The 11,003-nt window shown below is 26.7% G+C and overlaps 1 protein-coding gene across 1 annotated transcript; it reads right to left on the bottom strand.

Moving 5' to 3' along the window:
• Positions 1-6,822: 6,822 nt before the first annotated feature.
• LOC122711446 (protein twist) lies at positions 6,823-10,557 on the bottom strand. Its single transcript, XM_043930243.1, has 2 exons — positions 9,132-10,557; positions 6,823-7,285 (listed from the first exon to the last, which is right to left on the bottom strand). The coding sequence occupies exons 1-2, from the start codon at positions 10,096-10,098 to the stop codon at positions 7,149-7,151; spliced, it is 1,104 nt and encodes a 367-aa protein (XP_043786178.1). The 5' UTR covers positions 10,099-10,557; the 3' UTR covers positions 6,823-7,148.
• Between the last annotated feature and the right edge of the window lie 446 nt (positions 10,558-11,003).

The following is an 11,003-nucleotide window of genomic DNA, read 5'->3' as shown; positions in this document are numbered from 1 at the left end:
ATCGATAGTTTGAAAGATCGATTCATCTGGTATATTTAATCGAAATGCGATTGAAACATATCGCATACAGTATTTTTGTTTAAAGTATCATTTAATAGTTCGATCAGAAAGGAAGAAAGGAAACGGAAGCAGTCGCGGTTTATTGAAACGATAAACAGTTAGAATTTTCTTTCAATGGCTCTTTGTTTGAGTGCGCTCGGGAGGAAGGATATATCCTGTGAAGCCATCTTTAACTTTCTTACCAACTCTGTTTAATTCTTGCTATTGGAACCGTTTAAGTGAACATCAAATAGAATATAAAAAATATTGGAGAATATCATGATTGATGCAAAATAATTCAAATTGAATAAATTTGAATTATTAAATAAATATTTTTTAAGGATTCAAAATTGATTTCAAATTTTTAATCTTGTTTAGATTAATTTAAATATAATTTAAATAGAATTTAAGTTTTCTAACAAGCTTATTTATTTAGATTTTCAATTAATCTTCCGTAATATTTTTCGTAGTTCATTTTATGGATTTTAATGTTCAAATAATTCTGCAATTGTTTCAAAAACTTTTTATATATAAATTTCAATTTTATTTGATCATAAAATAAGGAAATTAAGTTTTTTTTCTGGCTTTCACAATTCTAACCTCTTCTTTTTCGATCTTGTCTTAAAAGCGTCTGAAAAAAAATAACTAAAATAAATAACACTTGATCGTGAAATCTTATGAAATGAAAATACACATGTCTATATTCTTCGATATATCTCATATCATTTTATCATAAAATTTGTTAGATTTGTATATTTACAATTACATTTTAATATATAAGTATATAAATATTTGCAGTTATATAATCAAATATTTAAAATTCTACTTAATATATAGTAAATAATAGATAAAAATATAAAAAAATAAAAATATTTTTCATAAAATTTTAATAAAAATACAAATAAAAATTTAAAAGAAAGAAATTCAAACATAATATTTTATCTGAATTATATAAATTATTATTAGAACAAAATAAACAAAAGAGTTTGTTTATGAAGGACTAATAAAAAATACATAATTAAAAATACTTTATTATTGTCAAAAACCAATGAATAAATAATAATAAATAATAAAACTGACATGATTTAGGAGATCGTGAATTAATGAATTCTTCATATCTTATTACTCATCAAAAAAACTATTTTGAAAATAACTAATGCAAAAATGAATTAATTATGCGATTTAATTAGTTGCCATTGATATTTATATTCTTCATGGAAATTGTTTCTGTAAATGAAAACCAAAAATTGGATGGATAATCAAATTATGTGAATGTTTCTGCTTAGCATTTCTTATTAATTCACTCCATCTTTGATTTTCAACTGAGATTTCTTAAAATGGTTTCATTTCTTCAATTGAACTTAAAATGATTCTTGTACCAAGAGAATATTATAAATACTTTAAACAATGGATTTTGTAATCTTGTGATCTTCAGATTTTTTTAATTGTGAAGCATATGTATATAATTTAAAAAATTAAGTAATAAATATATATAATGTTTTATAGGTTATAGAAGTTACTGGAATTCAAGTATATAAATTTTCAAAACTATTATTGATATTAAATAGAATTTTAATTGCTTATGACAAGAAAATTGTTAAGATTTTCTTTATTGTGATTTGAAGGATAATAAAAATAATTGCAGCTGAAATATAATAGCAGGATATTTTTTTGTCACTGTAAGTATAAACTTTTATTTATATTTCTGATGATGTAAGCCATTATAAAACAAACTGACTATGTAAGACAGCATATTGTTATTAAATCAATCTCATATATAGTATATTACAAATGATATTGAAGGAAATTATAAAGAAGATAATGATTACAATTGGCATTAACGACGCACAATTAATTATTCTAAAAAAAACAGAGTGACAGAAATTGCAAATGATAATAAAACAAAGAGAATATTATTAATATTTATTCTTTCTTTTTTCTTTTTCATGTTGATTTTGTGATAATATGTTAATCAAACAATAAGTTTTAAAATATTCTTATAGAAAATCTATTGAAATTCTGATTTGAATAATTGTAAAGAAAACATGGAATTAAAGAGATTGGGATTAAAGAATATATAATATTAACAAAATATCCGATTAAAAATTTGTCTCGTATCTACGAAAGGAGAAAAAGAAGGAGACGAAATAATAAAACAGTCGCGCATAGGGCTGATGGCAGGATTTCCATCGAGTTCTCGCGTTCGTAAATAAACCAGTGAAGCGTGGTGGGTCGCTATGTTTAGGTTAGGTGGTTTCTCAGATTTCTGGGATCACCATGAGAGAATGTGACAGTTCTTCCAGCTACCGGTTGGTTACTTTATGATCACTAATTCAATGATGACTGCTTTTAGTTTCAGAAAAAAGAAAGATAAGAATTGGAGATATATAGTAAATATCTACTTCTTTTTCTTTTTCCGAAAAAATTCTTTTATTCATTATTCGTAATTTGTGATTAAATAATATTAATAATGTTAATATATTAATTCATTTGCGTAAACCAGAATTTCCTTTTCTGCTTTCTTGGTTAAGGAAATAATAAGAAAATAATAAATTCTCTCTGTAATTTAAATTTTATTGAAGTTATTTAATTTTCTAAATTATATATACATTATAGGGATCGAAAAGAAGTAATATTGAAGATTTCAGAAAAAAAATCATAATATCCTTACGACATAGAAGACAAATAGTGGAGAAAATGTATTGAAAAGATCCGACGAACATCCGGTGTACGTTGATTGGCCAAAAGACAACCGGTTGACATCATTTTTGACCAATCGAACAAACTGGGCGTTGCTAACTGCCGTTTCCTTGCAATAATATTTGCACTGACTCGTCTAATCCATTAAGCCTGCCATCGGCTGGCATTTGGTAAATTATTTATCAGTTCTCCTCCAACACTGTTTCGTTCCTCGTCTTTCTAAGATGCTTCTTCGAATTTACGATCTGGGAATATCCATATGTTTCGCGCCTGAATTCGTTACGAGTACTCTTGTAACATCAACTAGGCATTATGCGACGATCCTTTATGCATTAAACGTCATCCGCTTCCGCAATAGAATTTCCGGTGTTGATGGAACTTTAGTAGGTGCAATAAAAATTTTATTTTTGTCGTTTTCATATATTTTATTGCAGATTTAGATATTTTTTAATTGAATAAATATTTCTAAATGAAATATTTAAAATTCTTAAAAACTGAAAAATTAAAATCTTTTTTAATTATTGTAAAAAGTTATTTATCAATTAATTAAATAAATTAAATAAATTAAAAACAACAGGTTTGGAAAATTTGGTGCATAAAAAATGTGAAAGATTTATATTTAGTATTCAATTTTATTGCATTGTTCGCAATTAACATATAAAAATACTGTACATTAATTGTGCAAATACATTCTGATAAGTTATTTAAAAAAATGCACTTTAGCATCGTTTCAAGGAATGAAAATTCAAATGCTACCTTATTATTAGGAAACATTGTCATCAAAAGTTGCAATTCTCGAAAAAAATTATCAAGAATTATATAAAAATAATTTCATGCCATCATTTATATTTTCATACAAAAATTAATATAATTCAATATTTAGAATGAAAAAATCTTAAATTTAAAAAAAACGAAAACTCTAACTTTGAAACTTAAACTGAAAATTTTCTTTAAGATATTAATTAGTTCGTAGATTCTATTTGTAAATTTTATTTTTGCATAAATATATATTTACATAGAAAAAAACAAATAGAAATTTTATCAAAAATTTCAAAAGAATTTTTTCTTTAATTTAAACTTCTAAAAAATTTAATTTTAATATTAATAAATTTTTAATATTTACATTATTTACAAGATTATTGTTTAATGATTATTATAATTATTTGGTGAAAAATAAATTATTGCGATTTCCGGCCACATTGTACCTTAAGGTAATGAAACTAAAGATGAACTTATGACGAAAATAGATGTTTTTTTAATAATCTTTTTGTTGGAGAATATACAACATAGAAAATTTTTCTTAATCTACTATATACAAAATTTTTGGTTCTTTCTGCTGTATGTTTAAGGCATTTAAAAACTTATAATTAAATACAATTTGCTATATAAGGTACAATATATCTTCTATGTGAAGAACTCTATACATGGGAACAATTAGCAATCTCGATTTTTATTAATATATAGGATAGACATTTCTTAACAAGAAATTTATAAAAAATCTTGTTAAGATAAACTCGAGATTACTTTACATATGAAATAATTTATCATTTAAAAACTTCAGATTTTTTTATAAAAAATATTATTAGAGCTAACTGTTCTATTTAATTCAATATGTATACATATATATACATTTTTTTGATTGAAATATATATATATATATATATATATATATATATATATATATATATACACATATATATATATAATTCATTTTGAAAATGATATCTGATATATTCATTTGATTCATTTGATGTATGTATATTGTGTTGTATGTTTGATGTATGTATTCTGATGTTGAAGCTGTGAATCAGATATAATTAATTGTTATTTGCATTGTGATAATTATAACTCTTTCTATATATATAGTGATTTTCCTAAGTATCATAATATATGATTTTTTAATCATTTTAATCAGCATAATAATATACCAAAATATACAAAGCTTAGTTCTTTCAAGATATTTAATTTTTTATTTGAATATAATATGCATAATATTAAGTCAATTTATAAAAATTTAACTTGGAACGTATCAATGAAAAGTTGCGAGGAAAGTTGTCACACTTGCTGCTAAAATTCTATACATAATTCATTATTACCATTTTAATCAAGATATCATTACCGATAATAAAAGAAAAAGGAAAAGAAGAAAGAGAAACAGCAATGAAGAAGAAATAATTGTAAAATTAAATTTTAAATTAAATTTTAATGATAAAAGAAATATGTTCATAAAGATTAAAAAATAAGAATTGAAAAGTAATTTTGTTTCAGTAAATCTTCTAAAATTTTTATTTCATTTCATTGTAAAATTTAATATAATTATAAAATTATAATTGTAGATAGATATAGATACTTGAACATTATGTATTTTTTTTTCAGTAAAATTTCTTTCGAAATTAATATAAAGCTTTAACAAGGGAAAAAAAAAGAAAAGGAAAAGAGAATAGTTTCCTGACAGCTTCTCAAGGGGGACACTGATGGCACCTCGTTTGGAGGCAAACTTTTTTTCACGAAGATTCAGTGCGGCAATAAAGACGCTGGCGGATTTAACGTAGCGTGTCTTCGTTAAGCAAGTCAAACGTAGACCCAACTTTTCCCTTCTTGTCTTCTTGGTTTAAAATAACTGGTTGTGTTCGAAACCTTCTCATGTAAAGTTGACTAAACTATGAAGGAACCTCTACTTTAACTAACTATAACATCTATGAAATAAAATAGATACTACTAAAAGTTATTCTCATTATCCAAATAAAATATGGAAAAGAAGAAGAAAAATTGAAAAAGGTATGATATCTTCCCCGACCTATTGGCGCCAAAATGATCGTTAATGTTTCTCTGTCGGTTGTTTTGTTTAAGTTTCATCTACCCGTCGGAGCAGTTAGAACTTGTTTCCACAACGTCGAGACGTTAGTCTGCCACGATCATCGAGACTCGTAAAAAAACTCGTAAAATTGTAGCAATGATACTACTGTCTGTCGTGGATCTGAAGAAGGAAAATTGGTAAAGTTTAGAGAATCTAATGGTGTCTATTATACGATTTAGGGGTTATTCTGATGTAAGTACTATTAAAATATTATAAGTATTGTTGTAGGAAATTATCATATTTATATAAACTTAGATGTAATTTGTATGTAAGTTTATAAAAAATTTTATTTAGTTAAATAATATAATATATAAAAATTAAACGAAAATTTGATAATATCAGTTTGATAATATATATATTTTTTAAATAAATAGTATGAAAAATAACTGAGTAAAAGTACCAACATATATAACGAATCAATACAACGAACAGAATTATTTTGGATCATTTTGCTCTATTTTGAAGATTGAGATTGATAGAAAAGATCGTTAATGAACTATTATATTATCACTTTCACACGGTTCAGAAATTATGGAGGAATTGGCTAACGAGCCAAAAACATTCCAATGTTAATAGAGCGAGAAGAAGACGTAAATTATTGACTTATGTTATGTCTTATGAACTTAATCTTTCTTGATTTATCACGAAGTTGACTATCGTGATTTCAACAAGATCAATAAAAGATGTTTAGTCCTTCTAGAGAAATAATTACTCTTAATTAGTCATTCGTAATGGCCAGCAAGTGTGACATGCTTCAGATTTAAATTACAAGCAACTTTTGTAATTAATTTTATAAAAGAAAAAAATAATTTTTAATATAATTTTTGTCAAATAATATTTTAAAAAACGAAAATCAGCGCTATTTAAATGGAAAACGAATTGATTGATATCTTTTTCTAATTTGTTTATCATTACATTAACGAATTATTAAAAGATTAAAAAGGTAAATAAAATAATTCATATTGTTTTGTTAATATATAAAAAGTGAATTAGAATAATATCTAAACACATCACAGAAGCCTACGAAATACATTGGTGGCACAAAAAATTGTTCAAAAAATAATTCTTCATAATTTTATGATTATTTCAATTTTTTCAAAATTAGAAATATTCATAAAATTATTCGTTTTAGACGATGAAAGAAATAGACAGATATGATATTAAAAAGATTGTTTCCTTATATGATTATAATGTTAAAAAATTCGATAATTTTTGAAAATTAAATGTTGCTTAAATAATATGTTCCATGAAAGCATCATTGATCCTGAATAGATTATTTTCATATATACCATAACATTGTCTTTTCCTATTATCATAATTTCAATATTTTCGTGCCAGCGAAAATAGGAAATCGACACGCAATTTAACAAACTCCCAGTTTGCACATCGTTATGAACATTTCATAGAAATATGTTTAAATAATCGCTGAGCATTGTTAAGCTCTTGTTTTAAAATTTCTCTATATTTTCTAAATATTCATACAACGTTTAAAGCGTTGATTATAAAGTAACTTTTACCTTGTTGAGCGTTCAAAAAATATTTTTTAAAGTTTCTAGAGATTCGAATTCCAGTCATCTTCCATCCTCCAAACGCTAAAAGCGTATGAAAGTTTTTCGTGAGCCATGTAACTGCACGACGATGAAGTTATTTCTCTAGCGGCTAGAACAGCACTTCTTGGATTTCTTTCGTCTGAAACAAGAAATCGAGCTTGATTAATTCTTTTCTAACTTGAGATCTTTGAACTGGTATGTCTATTGCAAGAAAAGAAATTCTATTTCGGAATTAGAAAACCTAAAATTCCAAGCAAATCAAGAAACAAGAAATTAAAATTTTTAAAATTCCAATTATATAATACTATATATATATATATAGTATAATAATAGCAAAAAATTGCAATCGCGAATGCTTAGAATTAAAATTATAAACTTTTCGAATTAAAAGTTTTTGAAGTGGAAAATCTTGAGATTGAAAAATCTTAAAATTGCAGATACATATGATGTTACAAGTGCTCGAAAGTAAGAATATCTGAAACATTTGGAACAATCAAAATTGTGAACTCTCTAAATTGTTAAACTTTAAAATTGAAAAGTTGAAATTGAAAATATTGAAATTAAAAATAAATTGCAAAATTCGTAAATATTGTACGTTGTAATTATAATTTAAAAGAATTTAAATCAGAGTATTCGGGCAAGGGTAAGTAAAAAGAATTCTTGCCAAGACGAAAAACGTCATGAGATATCAGATAAGCAAAATGAAAGGAAGAAATACATAGTGAATGTTCGCGGTTGGCGCGCTGAAAATGGACCAATCATCGTCCTCGTCTTCAAGACAGTTAGCGTGTCTCGATATCTTTAGTCACCTGAAGTTATTGTACTGCACATATTGCCACTATTTGACTCGTACTAAATCGCACCTAACTAATTGTCAACGTTAAGAGATACTGAGATGCAAGAAAACTAATGATACAAGATACTGAAAAAGCATATTTTGCCTTTACAATATCGGCAGAATTCTTTGATATAAATCTCATTAGAAAAATCTTCAGGTATTAAATTTTTTAAAAAGAAAATATTCCATAAATTATTTAATTTTTTTTTTTAAGTTGAAATACAAAATTAGACTAAATATCAAATTAATTTTTATTAATGATATCAAAATCATAAAATTAATATAATTTTTTTCAGAAGAATACTACAAATTTTTTAACAAGCAAAGATACAAACTTATCAAAAATATAATCGTAAACTAACTTAAGAGATTAATCAAATTTGGAATGCAAAGAAAAGATTATATATTCAATTTTAACAAATCTAGAAATTCTTAAAGATTCTTAAAATTTAAATTGATTCATTCTCGATTTATTCTCTTCAATCAATTTGTTTGATAAAGATTGTTTTACCTAACGACAAATAACAGAAGTCGAGTGGGAAAAGATGTTTACCTGAAGAGCTACCTCTAGAGATGACACAGTTACTTAGCATAGTTGTTGATATTCGAATCAAAACTACTTCTTCATGGGGATCTGTTTAATTACAGGAACTTTAAACAAACGAACTAGTTTCTATAAACACGTGCTACTTGGCTGGAGGTATACCGACGGATACGTTATAATAGTTACTATCAAAGATTACTATTTAGATGTTTAGATTCATAAATATAATATATCTATATAATATGCATTATACTCTTATTTTAATAATAATAGTATTAAAAATAATTTACTGCTGCTACGATGAAAAAATAGTTTATATCTGTTTTAACAAACAAATTTAAAAATTTTATTATATATAAAATATTTTTATAAATAAAAAATTTTTTATTGATTGATAAAAAAATTTTTATTTATAAAAATATTTTATATATAATAAAATCTTGATTATAAAACTTAAAACAAAATATCTATCTAATATTTATATCTAATAACTGCATTCAAAAATGAAATTAAGAAATATAAATTGCTTAGTTCAAAGCTTACATCATTATAATTGAATTTAATTTTATTTTATCTTGAATATAAAATGTGATGAAAACTCACTAGCATCATCAGCACCCTCAGTGTTTTCCATATTGCAATGCAATACCTGGAACAGGAAGTCAATGTATCTAGTAGCTAGTTTTAATGTTTGAATCTTGCTCAACTTGTCACTTGGTAACGTTGGTATAATCTTTCTAAGTGCAGCAAATGCTTCGTTCAAACTTTGAGTCCTTTGTCTTTCTCTCACATTGGCCATCACTCTCTGATTTTGAATTTCTTCAAACGTCGCTCCACTTTTCCTTCTCATCTTTGTTTTTGTTGAAGACGCGTTACTTTCCGTTTCAGATTCATTTTCAATAGTACTCGATTTTCTTTTTCTCTTTCCACCATTCCTAGATCCTTCGAGTACATAACTTTTAGTTGAAGAGGAAGGTTCCGTGATTTGGCTCATCTCCACCTGCTTGTATCGCTGCTCTTCTACGTCCGGTTTGTATTCCATTACTTCCGGCTTGTATTCAACCGAATCCATGTGATGATAACTTTGATGAGATTGTCTAGGTGTCATTTCTTCTCCTCCAGAGGAATACATTTGAGGGGATGGGGTTAAATAAAGATTTTGTTCTTGATCTCTGCTATGGTCTGACAAAAAACCTGGAGAATTATCATGTAGACGTCTGTCATAGTCAGTTTGAAGTTCCCTAAGGATTTTCCCATTGGGATGTTCTTGATATCTTTTTTCCTCATCAGGATTTTCATACATCAGGTAAGAGGATTGTTGATAAAGTACTTGATGATGATGAAGATGATGATGAGGTTGATATATAGGTAAATCTCTGTGTTCAGGTGGACTGCTTAGATCCATTAAGTGTGTCGAAGGAGAAAATCTCTCATAGTGGTCGGGAGAGTTACTAGCCGAGCTTTCAGCACTGTGAGGAATTCCAGAACTGTCATTATTGTCCAGAAGATAGAGCCCCTGGATCCTTTGCGTCTGGAGACTCACTGGTTGCGTGGTCTGCATGATCTTCATCAAACTTCACTTTAGCTATTAGTTAATATTTAAACACTTAGACATCACTCACTAGAACTCGTCCCAAACACTTTGAACCTGTTTGAATAGAATTATAGCTAATTTCTAGGATTCCAAAGGATTCTTTATGAAGTAACTCTTTTATGAAAGGATTTGGGTTATTATAGGACACACGCTCAGCATCTATATAATGTCGATACATTTATAGTAGACTTGTAAATGAGCATACGTCTCTGCTCGAAAGTTCAGACTCATCTGAAAGAACCGGCCCTCGGACTGCCTCTTCATGTCAACCAGGAACCCCGCCTTCGACTATGGAGCTGTTCCCCTACCTGGCCCCTCTATCCGCCTATATAAACCCCTCCAATGCTCTGGGACGGTTTCTTTTATCCATCGTGTCTGTCAGTTAGTCCCCACCCACAAAACTTGGCTGTTGGAAAGAAAAGGATATACTGAAAGGGGGCTTGGGAGATTGAGGATCATGATCAGGGAGCTACAAAAGTTGTAACCACTGTCAAAACTGTAAACGTGAAAAAAAAAAGATAGAATATGGATAAAATTGGAATTTGAACATTTTTTTTACATTTTCATGCTTATGCTTTAATTTTCTTAGCTCCTTCTTTTAGTGATTTCTGAAAGTAAAAAAATTGAAATTCATGAAACGAATATAATTTTGTTATTTATTTTAGATATTTTATTAAATTTGTTTGAAATGATATATTAATATGAATATTTAGCTTCTGAATTTTGCCGAAAGGAATTTTATTAAATTTTATATAGAATGATTGATGATCTTTTTCTGATGCTTCAGTAATCTCGATCTGCAAGATTGAAGAAGTTGAAAAGAGAGAAATTGAATGGCTTGGTAGTAATAAAGAGAGATAGTGTTATAAGAGAAAGAACAG

The sequence above is a fragment of the Apis laboriosa genome, unplaced genomic scaffold (assembly GCF_014066325.1).
Source record: "Apis laboriosa isolate Shangri-la unplaced genomic scaffold, ASM1406632v1 scaffold170_cov151, whole genome shotgun sequence".
NCBI lineage: Eukaryota > Metazoa > Arthropoda > Insecta > Hymenoptera > Apidae > Apis > Apis laboriosa.
Note: the sequence above shows the minus strand (reverse complement) of the source record. Positions and strands in the feature narration are given on the sequence as shown.

What these genes read in the sequence shown, in the direction of transcription:
- LOC122711446 (XM_043930243.1), bottom strand. Translation starts at nt 10,098, where the DNA reads ATGAAGATCATGCAGACCACGCAACCAGTGAGTCTCCAGACGCAAAGG. An exon ending in TGAGGGTGCTGATGATGCTA is followed by an intron (nt 7,286 to 9,131) that starts GTGAGTTTTCAT and finishes TTCTTGTTTCAG; the next exon opens with ACGAAAGAAATCCAAGAAGT.